This window comes from Pundamilia nyererei, unplaced genomic scaffold, assembly GCF_000239375.1.
Source record: "Pundamilia nyererei isolate P.nyererei 1_Seehausen unplaced genomic scaffold, PunNye1.0 scaffold00002, whole genome shotgun sequence".
NCBI classification, from domain to species: domain Eukaryota; kingdom Metazoa; phylum Chordata; class Actinopteri; order Cichliformes; family Cichlidae; genus Pundamilia; species Pundamilia nyererei.
The window spans coordinates 7,701,199-7,719,163 of NW_005187403.1; the positions used below are offsets into that span (position 1 = coordinate 7,701,199).

The following is a 17,965-nucleotide window of genomic DNA, read 5'->3' on the forward strand; positions in this document are numbered from 1 at the left end:
TGATTTATTTTTGTTTTTGATGATAATTCCACAGAACAACAGGGTGTTTGCATGCAGCATGGCTAATATCGTTCCACTAGCATTGATGCTTGTCACTGTCCAGAGCTATGGGGAACTTATTGTATTGTATCATTGAAGCTTGAAGATCCTGTTTGGGCAGAGGAATAAATGGTTATAATACATGTAATTGTGACAGGGGAAAAATAGTTGCATTGGAATATTTATGCGGTGGTTAACGGCTTGACTTCTGCAGGATTCACAAGGTGTTAGCCAAGAGCCCTCAGACTGCTGTGCCATACTATAAGTTGCAGTCCATAACTAATGTTTATGCCAAATCAGCTGATCAATAGATTGCATTTTTTGGGAGGGGAGCTAAAATGTCTGAACCTGTAAATAAATATAATAGGGTTTTTTGTATTTTTTATAAATACAGCCGCATAATATTTTTGTTTTTCAGTCAAATAATCTACTCACATAAAATTAACCTGTTGGTTGTCCTTGTCCCATTTAACTGATACCAAAAGAAGAAAACAAAACTAATTTAGCCAATCACAGCCACAGCAGTGTGAGAGCGAAACATTAGCCTGTTTATTATAATAAATGTTAATGCAAGCCTGTACATGGAAATGGTTTTCTTGAATGTTATTAAATTTAGATAACTGCTGTATTTTGATGCATTTTGTTTGAGTCCAATAGTTGCAGTTTAGACTAACACAACCAAAGCGAGCACTTTGGCTCAGTGGATTGAAGTGATGAAAGATTTTCAAGTGGCAAAACAGCTTTGAAGGCCATCTAATAAGATTTAGTGTTTCCAGAAAGTAAAGCACAAACAGTGATATTAGATCCACAAGAAATTACAGCTTACGTGTAAAGAAGGGAAAACTGACTAAGATTGATGCCCAACATAGACACGTGTAAATGGAGAGCGGGTTGTTAGACGCGGCTGTAGACACGCACCTGCATGCACATATGTGCGTTTTGCTTTCTGCTGCACTGTGAAGAATATGGCGTGATCAGCGACTAGGAAGGTGCTAAGGCTGACTTTGCAAAAGAGCTGATTTTTTTTCCTCTCTCTCTGGAGAAAATCCTCACAATCTGTTCCTATTCTGTTTCTAAAATTAGCATTTCTTGTCTTTAGCAGGTAAGGAGCACTTTTAAACATGACCAAATAACCCCAGTGCTTTTATTCTCAGAACTTTTGCGGAAGGCTTCACTTATTATATATCTAATAAAGAAAACTAAAGTGCTAAAGATGAGAGTGATTGTCTCCGTGCCTCCTTATATTATTCAAAACCTTTATTGTTCAGCCCTTCAATTATTCACACATGATCTAATTTTAAAGAATTGAAATAAAGCTAAGACCACAACTGTAGGGCTTTATTCTTCATGTGTGCTTTACTTTTAAGGCCTAATCTAAGCAGTGAATATAGAGACAAATGATGAACCCAGTACGAATGCAGCTACTACTCCATACTCTTTGTGATGCAAGAAAAAAGGGAAGATAAAGTCAAATAAAATAACAAGCCCAATTTCCTTTGACTTTTCATATGCGCTGAGGTATAAATGTGCATTTATGTCTCACATTGAGTCCGAATGTCCAGTTTTGTCTTTTTAAAACCGTTATCATCCCTTTTCCACAGCATGTGTTTAACCAGTCGACTGGTGAAGACCCTGCTCTACAACTTCATAAGGCAAGAGAAGTGTCCTCCTCCTTCAACCCACATTTTCGAACCAAAAGCTGAGGGCGGCTTGCTTTATGGCCTGGCGTCAGGGGTGGCAAGTACGAGCACACTCATCAACACACGATAAAAAAAGGGAAAGCTTAATTATTATTGTATTTACTAATCAGATTGCTACCCAGATAAGAAGGCAGATCCCACTTTTTGTGTGTTTATGTTTTTATTGATATATCTTTATTTTTAATTCGTAGTCAAAGTGTGAATATTTAAACAGTTTACTTTGTACATTTCTGTAAAACTTTGGAGCTTTGGTCATTTTCACACCTTTAGTTTGTTTACTTGTAGCTTTTCCCCGTGGTCTGATTTGTTTTCAGATGAATCAAAATGTGTCACTGAAAACTACGTGACAATGTTCAGTCTGCTCACTGGCCGCATGTATCTGTGGTGGGGTGCTGTGTTCTGGACTATTGGAGAACTCAGAGAATTTATGTTCAGTTCACGGCTAGTTGCTAGCCTGCACAGACCTTTGCACATCTATGGTACCTTCCCACACTGAGAATACAAAGGATACGAGGCTATGAGAGGTTTTTTAGCTCTACTGTGTTCACACCTACACAAATGAACCCCACCAAGAGGGGAAAACTAATTACTTTGATTTATACGGACACACTGCAGGTGTGAAAACGCCCTTAGATTACTGTATTATTGCATTAGGGGACTGTGGTGAGCTTTTCAGATGCAGTCACCTGTTTTTTCCTTCCAAATTGTTGCCTAAAATGAAGCAGCGATGTGTCTAGTCACATCCAAAGACTCATATTTTTCCCCGTCTCATTTTGTTTCTCACACATACACACACTGCAAAAAAATTCAAATATAATAATTTCTCAATAACATGCCAAATTGAATTCCCTGGCTGGTTGGGGTTTTCCTGTGTGAATTTAACTGGGTGCCTACTTTTCTGTCTCCATAACAACTCCTTGTGTTCCTCACCCATTTTTGTCTTTTGTTCTAGTGATGTTGCCACTAGCAACACATCAAAATCAAACTGTTGGATTAACACATCCACACGCCGTAAGATTTATACATTACAGTTATGTTGGGGTGTGGGGGATTTTATGAAATATAAACTGACCCGACGCATCTGAGAAATAAAAGTGAGAGCAACGCTGCTGAAATGAATGACAAAAAAATGAGCAGATTTTTGTTGTGTGCATTTTTAGCTGGTAATGTGCACTGTGTGTGCCTGTTTCAGTGTGAGAACAGGGCCGGGTTTCCCCCACGGATAAACGGTCTTTGTCGGTTGTTGGTGGCAGATTCCTATCAGTGAGCCATCACCATTCAAGCCAGCCTGTCTGTCTGTGGCCAGTGATCAGCTCGATGAGTTATGGTGCCCTGTCCTGTTCTGTAATCCTCTAGAGCCTGTCTGTCTGCAGCCGCCTCCCTTATACACACACACGCAGACCAACAAAGACACAAGCCCTCTTATGCTCAGAGCTCAGAAACAACACTTGTTTTCTTTCTCTGTCTCTGTGTCTCGTATGCATGGAGGCATTTGGCACTGACAGAATATACAAGTGGGTGTTATTCTGAAAACGGTAACTATCAGATGACTTTCTTGAACTTCGTTATACTAGCAAACGTTTGGCTAGTTAGGAGAATTAGACCAGTTTCACAACTGAAGGGCAGTTTGCCCCTCGTGGTTTTGGATTGCTCAGCTTGCGAAAACGATTATATAAAGTCATCAGTCGAAAATAACTGATGATATTAAACTAGACTACAACTGTTGAGCCATGCAAAGCTATATTTATGCAAAATAGTGCTCTGAGTTGAATGATGGCATTTATGTTGAGCCGATTTCATTTTATCATCTCAGTCTACTGAACTAAGTAGCACAGAGGACAAAATACAGCTGAGGCAAAGAGCAGTATTATTCATCTGTATTAATGTGGCCGTGTACTAAAGGATGTCACAGAAAGATTTCATGGGTGAGAAGGATACACATGCTTTGTTCCTGTACTTGAGTAGAATCTTTGTCTATCTGCGCTTTACTGGAGCGTTTAGCTTTCTGACCACATTTTACTTTTATTTGTTACATCTGTACTTTCTACTCCTTGCATTTTTGAAACGTGCTCATTACTTTAGGTTTAAGACATTTGAGGAGAGTTATTGTTTCCTGTGAATGAGTGCATTTCCAACAATAAACCAGTTGGAACCTAATAAAGGAAACAATAACACAATCTTATTGATGTATCCATCACTGAGGGTTATTGTAAAGGAAGAGATCATTTATCCTACTCAGGGGGTTAAAGTGACTCCGAACGATCAAAAATGGCGTTTTTGGCGCAGATGTGTGTAAATTGTGGTAATGGTATTTCAGCAAATAGCTAGCACTACAAATGTGGAGAAACATTTTTGAAGTGGAAGGCAATATTTCTAATAGCTCAACAAATATCAGCAAACGCACAAACTGTTTCTGTGCAGTTTTTCCACACAGTGGGTATGCTAGTTAAATTCACAGTTGTTTTATTTCTTAAAGAAAGGAAAGAATGTGTGAGGAGTTCATTTAGAGATGTAACCCCTAAACACACACACACTTTGGTCTGGACTAGTTATGACCAGTGTTGGTCAAGTTACTTGAAAAAAGTAATCAGTAACTAATTACTGATTACTTCCCCCAAAAAGTAATCCGTTACTTTACTGATTACTTATTTTCAAAAGTAATTAATTACTTAGTTACTTAGTTAGTTAGTTACTTTTTAAAAACACGATTTACAACCTGAAGAGGTGATAAAGCGATAGATCTTTCAGCCCAATTCTACTTTTTCTGCATAATCATCATACAAAATGTAATCAAATGGAAAAGTCTCTTTTTTTTAACTTGTTTTATCAGTTTTAATCTTTTAACTTTATGCATCAAGCAAAAATGTAATTATATGCAACCTTCTCTGACTTGAATAAATTAGTTTAAGATTTAAATCTATTTTCTGCACATTCCAGCCCATAAAATAAAATATTTTTAGTGTTTACACTCACTCTTTCAAATAGATGCAAGTAAAACAGCAGGAAATAAATAAAGTCAAAGACTCAGCGGTCCTGTTGCTCTATTTTCACCTGTAAAGCAGGACTGCGGTAGGCGGAGGTTTACCCTGGTGCAGGTGTGCCACGGTCAGTGGAAGAATCCGCGAGTTTCTCTGTGAATTTCCCATTACTTCGTTGTGCTCTCGGTGCTTGCTTGGAAGTTTAGGGGTTTTTTTCGCTGTAAAAAGAAGTTTTCTTCCCACGCACAACGGACGCTAATGTTTTTGTCACTTTTTATGGAATCAAACTCAAAGTAAGGTCAGTACTTCCACGCTTTAAACGCTGCACGCTCATACTCTCTCCCACAATCGATATATGATCCATTGTTGATCTGCAGACAGCTGTTGTCACTAACCGCGCACTCGCTTACGTCACTGTCGTGAGACATTCTCGCAAAGAATCACGGTTTTAGTAACGCAGTAACGCAGCGTTCCTACGGGAAAGTAACGGTAATCTAATTACCGTTTTTGCAATAGTAATCCCTTACTTTACTCGTTACTTGAAAAAAGTAATCAGATTACAGTAACGCGTTATGACACTACCTGTTTTGTTTTTTTATACTTGCCATGCCTAAACACTTGAATCGTGGACAGATTTTTTCCAAGAACCAGACACTGACCATTGGCAAAGCAAAGCAGTTCTTGAGTTTCTTTGGCATTTTAATGTCTAAGGGGTAGGATGTCTGTCACACACTCTGCTGTCTCAGTCTGAGCAAGCGTCTGCAGGGGGGATTATCACCCAGACTGGCAACTCAGGAGCTTTTCCTCCCCTCCTCTTCACTCCCCTCCCTCTGCTTCCATAGGAATTCAATTGGTAATTAGCCTCCAGGTGCTGATAATCAAAGGCACTTGTTTAACTGATCATCTGCAAGTGTGACCACCTCTATAAAAGGAAGAGATCTATCCGCTTGCTCATCTGGACCAAGGAGGAATGAATTTAGCAATGATCTAAGAGAAGCAATTGTTGTTGCCCTTCAATCAGGGAAGGGTTATAAAACTATTTCAGAATAACTGGATTTTTCACAAGTGGAAAACTGTTCAGACAGTTGCCAAACTTCCTAAGAGTGGATGTCCCAGCAAATGTACCCTGAGGTCAGACTGTGCAAGGGCAGAGAAATATTTTTTTAAAAAAAACAAAAAAAAAAAACAACTACATCTCAGACTCTTCAGGACTTAGCAAGTTCATAACAGTCCAACTAGAAGAAGACTTCAGGACTGTCATAAGAACAGTCATATCAGCAGAGCTTAGGTTTGCAAAGTTGCAGCTGAACAAACCACAAGACTTCTGTAACAAATTCCCCTGGACAGACAAATCAAAAGTGGAAATGTTTGGCTATAATGCACAGCACCATGTTTGGTCAAACATCCAGCATATCAACACAAACACCTCACACCAACTGTAAGGCACGGTGGTGGGGGCGTGATTATTTGGGCTTGTTTTGTACCTTGCAGGCATTGAGTCAACCATAAACTCCTCTGCGTACCAAACTATTCTAGATTCAAATGTGAAGCTATCTTTGAAGCTTGGCCCAAATTGGGTCATGCAACAATATAGCACAGCAGCAAAGCTACAGCAGAATGGCTGAAAAAGAAAACAGTAAACATGTTTCAGTGGCCCAGTCAAAGTCCAGACTTCAACATGATTGAAGTGCTGTGGTGAGACCTTAAGATAGCTGTGCAAAAATGAAAGCCCGCAGACCTCAACTGAACTGAAGTAGCACTGTAAAGAAGAGTGTCTAGAAACCTCCCACATTCATGTACGAGACTGATAAAGTCATACACTTTATCATACAAGTTATTGTTGCTAAAGGTGCCTCTACAAGCTACTGAATCATGGAGTGTACTTCTACTTCCACATTCCGTCTTCTGCATTTTTGGCTTTGTTTTTGTTAAATATGTAATGACACAAACAGCTTTCTGATTCTGCAGTTTGTTATCTGCAGTCTACATGATTAATATTGAGTTAGCAGCAGCCACACAGACACGCTATGTGTACGTGTATGTGACATTATTGGCATAGCGCACTTAACAGAAAATGATACATTTCTAGCTTGGACTGGAGACTGCTCTCATTTTGCTATTAGGAGTGGAGGATTTGTTGTGGCAGAACTTTGTATCATCATTATGACGGTTACAAAATCTGTGGAATGTTCTCATATGGCGGATATGTTTATGTTACCATGGTTTTGGATTGCATTTGGATAAATGCGCTTTGAGCATATTTTTTGTGAAGAAGTGTGTTTATTTATCGTCTGCACAACATGTTTCCCCACATGCATTTTTTTAAGATAATCATCAGAGGTTTGACATATCCACATGCGCGCATGTGTGTGTGCGTGCATGTGTTTGTATCAGTGTATCTGCGTGCTTGGCCAAAACATTGGGCTAAAGCCCTGAAGTCATATTTCATTCACTGTTATGCAAGTAAATAAGTAAGTAGCACACTGTGTCTGTCTCTGTTGACCAGTGTCTGTCTGCGCTGTGTTTTTAGCCGTAACTATGTGGAATCCTTTCCAACTCCAGCTCCCTCTCTAGTGTCTCCACTGAGGTGTTTACATGTTCACGTTGCTCCTGAATTAGAAAAGCAAAAATTTCACTCGTTTCATAGAGATTTGAACTCTTGTATGTTTTTTTTGTTTTTTTAATAAGCCTGCTTCTATTGCTGGAATTACTGCAGCTGAAAAATGACAGTTGTCAGATGTTAAGGAGTACAAGCCAGCTTAATTAGGACTGAAATTTTTAAATATAACTATGTTCACTCCATTACTACAACCTGCATTATGAACTGCATCAGAAGAAATAAAGTGAGAGTCGAGGTCAATATCAATTCATCTAGGTGATCTGGACTTAGAGGGTTTTCAGCCCACCTAATGTTTTGATTTAAATACTCTGTGCGCCAGTATTCGCATGTCTAATGGCAGTAGTCATTATGCAAGACTAAGGCCAAGTAAAGCAACAGCACCGCATGTTCTGTTGCAGAAACTTGCAGTGTGGTCTGGCTTTGAGTTTCTATAGACTGTGGGTGCACATTGTGAGGAGAAGTGCAGATAATGAAGAGGTTGTTTTGGTAACATGCTCATCCTGCAAGTAAAGTAAGGTTTTCTGGGGGCATGGTTTGCATGTAGCACCTTTCAGCACCCCCCAAGTCCTAAAGCCCAGATTCTCATTTCAGCGTAGCAGCCTCTGTGAGAGAGTGTGTGACCTTCTCTTTTCCTCACTTTCCCCTTCCTCCTCCTGGTGTCCTCCTCCTCCTCCTCTTTTTCCACTGGGCAGCTGGCCAGGTCCTGAGCAGCCTAAGCAGGGTAGCATTATTGGGTTTATGTGGTGGGCAGGCAGACAGGCAGAGGGAACCAGGCCAGATGGCTAACAAACAGCACCCACTAAGGTAAAATAGAGCTGTGTGTGTGTGTGTGCGTGCGTGCGTCAGATATAGTGCAGGAAATGTGGCTGCCAGACCGGTCTCTCTGAAACTGCTGGGCTAGTCACTGTGGTGCCAGTGAAGAGATGTACGGGGCTCCGTCACAGCTTGGCCTTCTCTCGCTTGATCTTGTTTTCTCTCACACTCGCGTCTCTTTCTGGCCAGCAGAAATGAAAGCTTATCATGTGCGTGTGTGTGCGTGTTTGTGTGTAAGGGAGAGACAGAGTGACCAGTGCAAATTATGTAATTCATCTCTCGGGGTTATTTTTTTTTCTTGTTGTTGTCAAAGCACTTTGCTGATGTTCTTTCACCCACATATAAACAAGCTTCGTCCCCTCCTCTATGGAATTGGGTTCACATTCCTAAACACAAACGTTGGAGTAGCTCTTGGCTAGTCATTAGTGAACCAACATGTAAACATAAGGAGAAAAATAAGGGGGGGAAACGTGTTTGAAAAGCTCCTTTTTCAGAATGCAAAGTCATTTAAGACAAATTAGTTTCAGGCTTCTTCAGTCAGAAACGTTCTTTTTGTCTTGGACGCTTTTGTTTCCCATCAGTGCAAACAGGATACATGAGAATGCCTCTTTAATTTTCTTCAGTTATTTTTTTTTTAATAATATGATGGGATGCTGGCTTAAACAGGCGTCATATCAGGGCTCAGGGCAGCTAATTAACATGGCTCCATGTGTAACTTCAGCCAGACGTTTGTTACGCTCTTCCAGCCTTCGGCTCTAGATGGCAACAGATCTGCTTGGCTTGTTCTTGAGCTCACTAGTTGGATCATCGTGGGCTCACAACTGCACTCTAACACTTGGTTCACGCATTCTGTTTGGCTAGACGTGGAGGAGCCAGAGACTGTCATCTGTGTACCTTGCTGTTCATGTTTCTTGAGCTTTCTCTTGATGCTTGAAAACACCAGCACTTCGCTTGCTCTACAAGAAATTCTCTCATCTCTCTCTCATCACCCAACAAGAAAGAGGGGGGGACAAAAAAACCCTAACCCAGTAGTTCCACTTTCCGTTTGTGCTGTGGCGCCGTCTGTGTTGTTTCAAATTTCAGGTGCTGCAAACCATTGTGCGTGACTCCATTGTGCCTATTTGGCCTTGATTACATCAGTCTGGCTGTGAATACTTTTCTTTTTTCCCCACTGAAGTGTAAATCAGTTTTTAAGGCTGAAAAGGACTCAATTGTCAAATGATTTCTTTGATAAGCTTTCCATGTACAAGCTAACTGCTCTTCCAACTGAATCTTACTTCAATTTTCTGTAGAAACAGAGGACTAAAGTTTTCAGTCCAGTCGATCCTCAAATATGATTCATGTTCTTACAATGAAAGTCTGAATGAAGTTGCTTTTAATTTCTCATGTTTACGTAGTTTCACAGTGACTTTCATTTCAAATACAAGTCGTGGTACACACACGTTTTCTTTTAGACTCCACAGGAAGCTGTAGGAACCCGCTGTACTCTAATCTGATCATCACTGAACAGCAGACACATACTGAATGGCAATATAGTATGCAAAGCAGCTCAATGGTCAGGTGACAGACAGCAAAAGCAGATAATCTTACCAAAACACCAGTAATGTTTGCCAATAAACTTCCACATCAACTTAAAAAGATAACGAAGCATCTGGGGTTTGGATTGACTAGTTTCTGTCATTCAGCAAAGCGTTTGTTCATCTATACAAAGCGTCGACCAGCTAATGTCTATTTTTTCGGGGCTAATCGAGGGCGCTCTGTGGGATTTGGTTCAGTGCTCTTGGAGGGCCGTTTAAACTCTCTGTTGCAGATCTTCCCCTAGCTTTCTCCACATAGAGTTTATGCTATAGACTGGTGTGAATGCAACTCCCTGAGCATGTTCTTTTGTACGCTTAAGCTTGGTTTTCTGTAAGCTTATGAGTGCTTCTGCCGTGTCTCATCCCCTCTGTGCGAGTACTCTTTGATCCTACTTCAGATGTTCCGTGAATTGAGTTGTATCATTTCATCGACCTCTCTTGTCTGAAGCAACCTTTTCCATTGTTTCACACCATTTTTTGCAGTTATTCTATGTTGTCTAATGTACTGCAGGTCTTTATTAACTCAACTGTGTATGAAAGAAAATACTTTTTTATGCTGTTGTGATGAGTTCAGTCATCTTCTGTGTTCAAGCTAAAGATGCTTGACCTTTACTCTGAGCTCACTTCACTTGTGTTTGCCTTTTTTTTCTTTTTGCCTTTTTTCTTTTTTTATGAACCAGCTTCAATTTATAGAAATTCATATTTAATATATAAAACCACTCGGCGAGTTACAACTAATCCAGATACTCTTTGTTGCCATTTATAGGAAGTATATCCATGCTTTCTCATATGACAGTATGGTTGGTTGTTTTTTGTGTGTCTGTTTTTGGGTTTTTTTTATTGGTTTTTATGCATTATGAGCAAAAACAACAACGTATTTATCTGTCTATCTGTACATAAGCTTTCTTGTACCTCTAATTGTGTCTCTAAATTCCACATTTCTTTTCTTACAGTTTTAAATAAAACTTAATAAAAGAGAAAAAACCCTTGGTGAAAAAGATTGTGTCTTGCTCTTTGCAGGCGGTCTGTGGAGTGTCTTCACATTGGGTGGAGCTGGCAGCAGAGCTGGGATAGACCAGGAACATGACCCTTTACCTTTGTCCAATCAGAGTCTTCTGTTACTGCTGGTATTAGCCAATCTGACAGATGGGCCTGAATGGCCCAACCCCTACCGCCAGGCTATTACTTGTTTCAGAAACACACAAGGTAATATGTACTAGATAAACAAGGCGTGTGTAACAAAGCATGCGAAAATCAGATTAGACGAACATATCAAGAAAAAAACAGATTTCATTATTTATCTTTTTATTTTCTACGAATCTCTGATTTGAAGAAGTCAAACTGTGTCTGTTCTTTGAATTATCGTGGTTTAGTAGTGACGCACATAGATACTCCGTCAGTTGTAGTGCGTTCGTAAATGATTAAACTTCTTATTTAAGACCTCCATTAGGTTTCTAAGAAACATCAGCCACAGTCTCCATGGAGTTATCCCTCCGAGCTAAAGATGGATTTATGGAGTTGTAAAAAACAAGATAACATGATAAAAATGTGTATTTTACGTAGTAGCTGTATATGTTCTGTGTTATTGTCATGTTGTTATTGAGATTCATATCAGTACGAAAGCTGGATAAATATTAACTGGTAACTTACGGTGAAGGGGTGGCATTAAAAAGGTGTGCTTTTCTTCCCACTGCTCTTTTTCAATATGTAAACTGAATCAGAACAGAGTGATATTGGAGTGCATTATTTTGGTTGTTTTGTTTTTTTCCTAAATGCTTTTCTCTGTATTGCTTATATTCCCAAAGTCAAGAGTGCTACGGCCCACTTCAAATCCTTAAAAATCTTAAACCTTCACTCTAAAGGGATGTATTTCCTTATTTCATTAAAAATTTTATTACTAACGCAGGTTAGTTGTTGTAAATTGCTGACAATTGGCAAAGTGTTAAGTCCAATGTGTTACCCACCTGCCACTGGGACACAAACTTCAGTACAAGAGATGTACATTTAGGTCAGAGTGAAAGTAATATCACAGACTAGCCGCCGCCTCTTAATAGTTTTTATATAAATATATAACTGCACATACTTACAAACAGAATTTTGGTTTTTACTGTTTTCGGTCTGCTTCTTTTTCTGCGCTGTGTCACATAATGTTTATGATGTTCCAAAACATATTTGGGACAGTTGTTTGTTTGAGATATGTGAAAGAAGGCAGTGAATACTAATCCTGATAATATTTACCATTGTCCATGCAGACACATCATCGCTGCCTGTAGAGCAACCTCACACTTTCCAGATCAATTTCAACAGTCTGTACACTGCTCTGTGTGAGCAGCAGCGCTCCGACCAGGCCACGTTACTGCTGTACACCCTGCTTCACCAGAATACCAACATGAGGACGTACGTGCTGTCGAGAACTGACATGGACAATCTGGTGGGTCGGATTGAAGTGAATCTGAATCTGACATTTTGGAAACAAATAACACACTTGCTTAATAAAACACATCATGCAGTCCTTCCACACACACATTCAGTACGGCCGTGAAGTTTCATCATTCAGGACCGATGCCGTGGCTCGGTGAACAGGCGAGATTAGTGCGGGGATTGCTGTTGATTTTCTGCGTGGGACCGTGCCAGCTGTTCCTTATAAGATAATAAATTCAAAGATATTTAGTGACTGGAAATCAATCTTTGGCATCTCAGATCAATTTACAAATGATTTAACATGGAGTAGTATAACTTTTTTTTTGCCTTGTTAGCTAAGACGAGGAACAAACCACAACAGAAGAACTCTATGAGGTTGTTTCCAAGACTTGTTTGGAAATCCTCATAAATTTAATCTTCAGTCACATTTTGAAACTCGTTCAGAAGTAGGGAGGCTACTATTGAGGCTAGGCTCTTTGCTCAACAATGAAGCAATGCTGCGTGACAGTGTAATGAGCTAACAGTGCTACTGCGTATGTTTATTGCTAACTGCTAACTTGTTTGCCTCTGGCACTATTAGTAAATTGGGTTAAATAGAATAATGTGAATAACCCCTTTTTGGAATGTGTATACATTATGTTTTATGGTAATTTTGAGCTGTTTAATGGCTTCTTTTCCAAGACTGTTTGGATTTTTGCTCAGTTTTGTATGTGTGGTTTGTCTCTGGTTAGATGATCCATGAAGAATAAGAAGTGTCACTAGAGTTGTTTTTCAGAGCTGTGGCTCACACCTCATCTGTTGGCCAGCTCAAAAGTAAAATGACTTAGTGCCGCCGTAGTCTTGAACATGTCCTTCTTATACAGCCATGGCATGAGGAATCCACACAAAGTCAGAAGCCTTGCAGATGTCAACCCTGAATACATGTTTGACTCCTTTTCTTTTCCCGCTGTTTGTCTCAGGTGTTGCCCATACTCGAGATCCTTTACCACGTAGAGGAAAGAAATTCTCATCACGTCTACATGGCCCTTATCATTCTCCTCATCCTGACAGAGGACGATGCTTTCAACCGCTCCATCCATGAGGTGGTAGGTAGACGCACTTCACGTCTCAGCTGTTAACCGTCTCTCTTGGTGGTAATAGTCAATGATTCCTGACGTTTTTCACCTGGTTCGTCTAACTTCTGTCTCTCTCCATCTCACAGATATTAAAGAACGTCACATGGTACACAGAGAGATCGCTAACAGAGATTTCTCTCGGCAGTTTGCTCATCCTGGTGGTGATTCGCACCATCCAGTTCAACATGACCCGGACAAGGGTAAAATTAACACACGGTGATGAAGACGTTTGTGCATTTGTGAAAGAGGCATATGTTACAGTCCTGTGCAAAAGACTTTTTTTTTTTTTTTGGAAAAAAAAAATTCAATTGATTTTTTTTTTTTTTAAATGAGACCCCTGTTCATCAAAGCAAATGAGAGAAAGAGCACAAGGATGTGACATTAATGAGGTGTTATACTGTGTACTTTGTATTTCAAATTGTTTCCCTTTGTGAAAATTGTCATGCAAAATGTTTCTCAGTCTAAATGTACTTTCCCTTTCTCTTGATGTCACATTTTACATAGTTGTGCATTCAGAGCTTAGCACATTATTCTCAGTCCCTGAAATGATTATTTGGTGCAGTTTCAATAGCTGACCTTACACTAACTTTTCATCTAATTCCCCAGTGCTGGGGGGGATTCAAGGAACCAGAGATCATAATGTCTTTACCCAAAATTAGGCTGTGGTTTACTGAAATATGTATTGCATCATTTTTTCTTACTGTCTGTCAATGCAAATTCAGTCCTAACACAAACCTGGTGTTCAGTGCATTCCCAGCTCAGATGATGTAGTGGGCAATAGTTTTCTAGTATTGGTATGTCATCCCAAATGCTGCTTCATATTAAATAAAAAAAAAAAACAGGCAGTCGTTTTCTATAAGAAGTTTAATCATTTGTTAATATTGTGAAATATATTTTGCTCTAATAAGACTTTATAAGACAGATATTATAGATACATTTTACTGAAACACGCTGCCAATTCAGTAAAATCATGCCTGACATACCAAAAGGTAGCTAACATCCAAAGGGCAAACCTTCAAGAAGCCTGAAGAGCTATAAATGAAGACTAGTTAACAAAATTCCAAGAAAACTTGCCTGAGGGGGTTCAGGATAAGGTTAATAAGAATAACAAATATTGACTTACAAGCTAATACAAATGTTTTATATAAAGTTTTTCCATGTATTCTTGCACATATTGCAGTAAATCGCTGCACTTATTTCCCATTTTCCTGGCAATACATGAAGCAGTCGGGGTGGGTTTAGACTTTTTCACAGTACTTATTATGTATTTCAACACACATGGCATTTGGCATGATTGGAGTGTTTGAGTTTAAAGCAATTTTCAGTTTGATCTTTATGCCAGTATTGTCTGCTTGCTTGTGTGTGCGTCTTCTCCAGGATAAATACCTGCACACCAACTGTCTCGCTGCACTCGCCAACATGTCAGCACAGTTTCGATGTCTCCACCAGTACGCTGCCCAGCGGATCATAAGGTAAGCAATTAACTAAGTAACTAAGGTGTACAAATAATAAAGCAAATGGGGCATGACAGATGATGAGATGTCTGTAGAATACCTGTATGAGATGGTTGAAAAGCAGAAAAAAAGCACGTTCGCACAACACTCAGTAATTTTTTTTTGCTGATTCATGTTGAGGCAGCACATAATATTTGTCATTATAGTAACTTGACAGTAGTTGCAGCAAAAGAGGCTAAAAAAATAGATTATTTAGTGAGTGGTAAGATTGTGCAAATGACATCGTTATATAAGAAGGGGGAAATTACGGTAAGGGGAAAGTGTTTGGCCCATGTGGAGACAGAAGAAGAGGATGGGGTCCAAACCACACACACAGATACAGATATCAAGTCATTCTTGTCTGTTAACTGCAGACAACAGGAAGGGAATGTTTCCTTCCCTTAAGACGTGCACAGACTCACGCACACTCAAAGATCGTCTTATCTCCCTGCCTGTGTCTCTATCCATATCTGTGACTTTGGTGTTTTGAGTCAGAGAGGAACAGCGTCTCTGTATTTCTACGTGTCTGTCCAGAAGTGATGTAGAAGAACCGACTCCATGTCTGATGATAATGATAATGGTGATGACTGCGATGGCTCGGGCTGGGCTAAACTGGCTGGCTGCTAGATAAAGGGAATTTCCTGCCAGGAATTTCCTAATGTCAGAGTGGCAGCGCTGAACTCTGCTCCATAATTGACTCTCTGAGAGAATCGCGGCTGGTGCTGTTTATTTTAAGGCGGCAGTGGGTTGATTTGCCCTAACCACAACCCCCACACATCTTTCCTTACTAATTTAACGTTTTCCTTGCTCTCCATCAATATTTCCTTTCTGCCAAATTGTTCCTCTATCCCTGCTCGTGTGTCGGCAGACTCAACAAATGCAATTTAGGTCACTGTGATGCTGCAGGTAATGATCATCTTCAATCTGCCAGTTGTTTTATAATATTAATCAATTCATTGTTTCGTTTATTAAAAAAATGTATACATGAGATTTAATATTCACATATAAGAAGCTGGAATTGTGTCTAAATAAACCAGTACAGCTAAATTTGTTGTCATTTTAAAAGCGATCCACGCTCATTTTATTCATATTTTAAATTTGGGGGAAAGGTTTTACTTTTGTCTCTGGTGTGAAAGGTTTGTGGATTGTTATGCAACAAGGTGTGTGCCAGAATGTAACAGAATTTTACAGAGCATTGTGTTCTGCCTTCTGGTTGGCTGTAGACCATTGTCAGTCAATCTCGTGACGTGTCTTCTGTTCAGTACAGAATGCGTTCAGCTTGTCAAATTTACATAAGTCTTCCATTGCTAGCCGAAAACATTTTGCACCGTCAAAGGCAACCGCGGGTGCCTTTGGTTTCATTCTATGATACTGGACTTATTTTTCTATGAAGGTTTAAACGTGTGGAAAAGTGTGTTCGAGCCTGTCGGAGAAAAGTGTATAAAGTGTGTAGTGATGGGTTTTACAGCCATAAAACATTTATAATAACTGTAAAAAATAAAGTTGGCTACTTTGTGGATTTCACCTATCGCGGGTTATTTTTGGAACGTAACTATCGTGATAAACAAGGCACCACTGTATACCAAATGAGCATCATGTTGTATGAAATAAACAAGTGACTGAGACCATAAAGGCATGAGGAAAATGTTTACTGTGTTTATTTTGAAACCATATGAGCTGATTTTAATAAAGCCCTAAAATAAAATGGTGAAACTATAAATGAGCGTTCCTACATTTCAACTTTAGATTTAGAAAAGAATCCAAGCCTCCAGATGGGTATTTAAAATGAACGCTGTGTCATATATACAAATGTTTAATCACAATCGAGCACAGTGTGTGTCCATAACGAAACCTCTGCAGTGCTGGGAACAGGACGTCTTTAGGTCTTTAGTGTGTCTGTCATTACTTCGGCCTCATAACTGATTTGGGGATCATGCCAGTACTGTTGAAATCTTTTGTGTCACTGATGAGACAGGCCAGCTTGTGACAGTGTGTTATTGTGGGCACCGTCCCAGGTGGAGCTCACTCGGTGGTCTCTCGTTTAAAATGTGGTGGGAAACGAGCGTAGATAGTACAAGAGGTCCTTGAGTAGTTGTGGCTAATAGAGGCTTTGACTTTAGGTCTGAAGATGATAAGTAGACCTCCGTGTAGCTGCTCACATAGCTCTATTTCACCAATTATCCCGGATAATGAGTGCTAGGGGATTTAGAGTGTGAGCGTGCATGTGTGCGCTGTGCTGTGCTGACAGGTGGGTAGTTGTAGCTCCAAGGGCTTATCAGAGCTCTGTTTGTGCCTCTTTAGCTTGTTGATGTCATTGATTTTAATTTATTCAGATTTTTTTTTTTTTAAATCTTCTTGATTAACACACAAATTAAAGATTTAGCACCCCTGAGCACCCACAGAGGAGATTACAAAGTTGTAATTACAAGATAAGGTCACTAATACTTTTAATAACACTGATAATCAGCAGGATGCCTCTTAAAAAATGCATTTTAGAATATTGTCTCTTTTCAGCTATGAATGAGTTTACTGTTGCATGAGCAGAGCAGTAATGGTTACTCTCTGTGGGTCTGTGCATGCATTGACCCAAACTGTTACTACGCCCCAGGTGCAGTCAAGCAGACTGATGTTTGTCTGTGTCGTGCCATCATGCGGTCCCATAACAGCAGCGGTTTAGACAAACGCATAAAATAAGAGCCAGACATGTCAGGCTAAAAGGGGGACGACCATTTCCATGTAGAGATGTACACAAATAAAATGTCGCATTTAGAAAAGAAAACATGAGTTGCGGTTAAATGAATCTCCTGGTAGTTCCCTGATTATAGTGTCATTCCAAATGAAATAATATTCATTCATTTTGAAAGACTTCATTTACAAATCAAGCAGGTCTGCTTTTAAATTAATAAACTGTTCTGAATAGAAGTTTCTGTTCTTAGCAGAGGTAATGAAAGGTCATTGTTAAGTATAAAATGCCACTTGAGTTGTTTTGTTATTCATCTGTCACAGGCACACTCATTCCTTTTCCGTCTCTCTGTGTCTCCCCTGCAGTTTGTTTGCTTTGCTTTCCAAAAAGCACAACAAGGTTTTGGAGCAGGCAACACAGTCTCTGAGAGGCAGACAAGGAGAGAGCGCAGCGTTGCCAGACTATGTGAGTAAAACTTACAAACACAAACAGTCGGTCCCAGTCTGCACTAAGTTTAATCATATTT

The 17,965-nt window shown here is 39.7% G+C and overlaps 1 protein-coding gene across 3 annotated transcripts in view; it reads left to right on the plus strand.

Annotated features, from left to right (window-relative positions):
- dym (dymeclin) overlaps positions 1 to 17,965 on the plus strand; it is a 62,203-nt gene that overhangs the window by 17,436 nt on the left and 26,802 nt on the right. For all 3 annotated transcript variants that reach the window (XM_005720369.1, XM_005720368.1, XM_005720370.1), the window contains exons 8-14: positions 1,641 to 1,780; positions 10,748 to 10,933; positions 11,980 to 12,158; positions 13,108 to 13,233; positions 13,350 to 13,463; positions 14,641 to 14,735; positions 17,805 to 17,904. In XM_005720369.1, the coding sequence (XP_005720426.1) occupies positions 1,641 to 1,780; positions 10,748 to 10,933; positions 11,980 to 12,158; positions 13,108 to 13,233; positions 13,350 to 13,463; positions 14,641 to 14,735; positions 17,805 to 17,904 (940 nt within the window). The remainder of the gene's footprint in view (positions 1 to 1,640; positions 1,781 to 10,747; positions 10,934 to 11,979; positions 12,159 to 13,107; positions 13,234 to 13,349; positions 13,464 to 14,640; positions 14,736 to 17,804; positions 17,905 to 17,965) is intronic.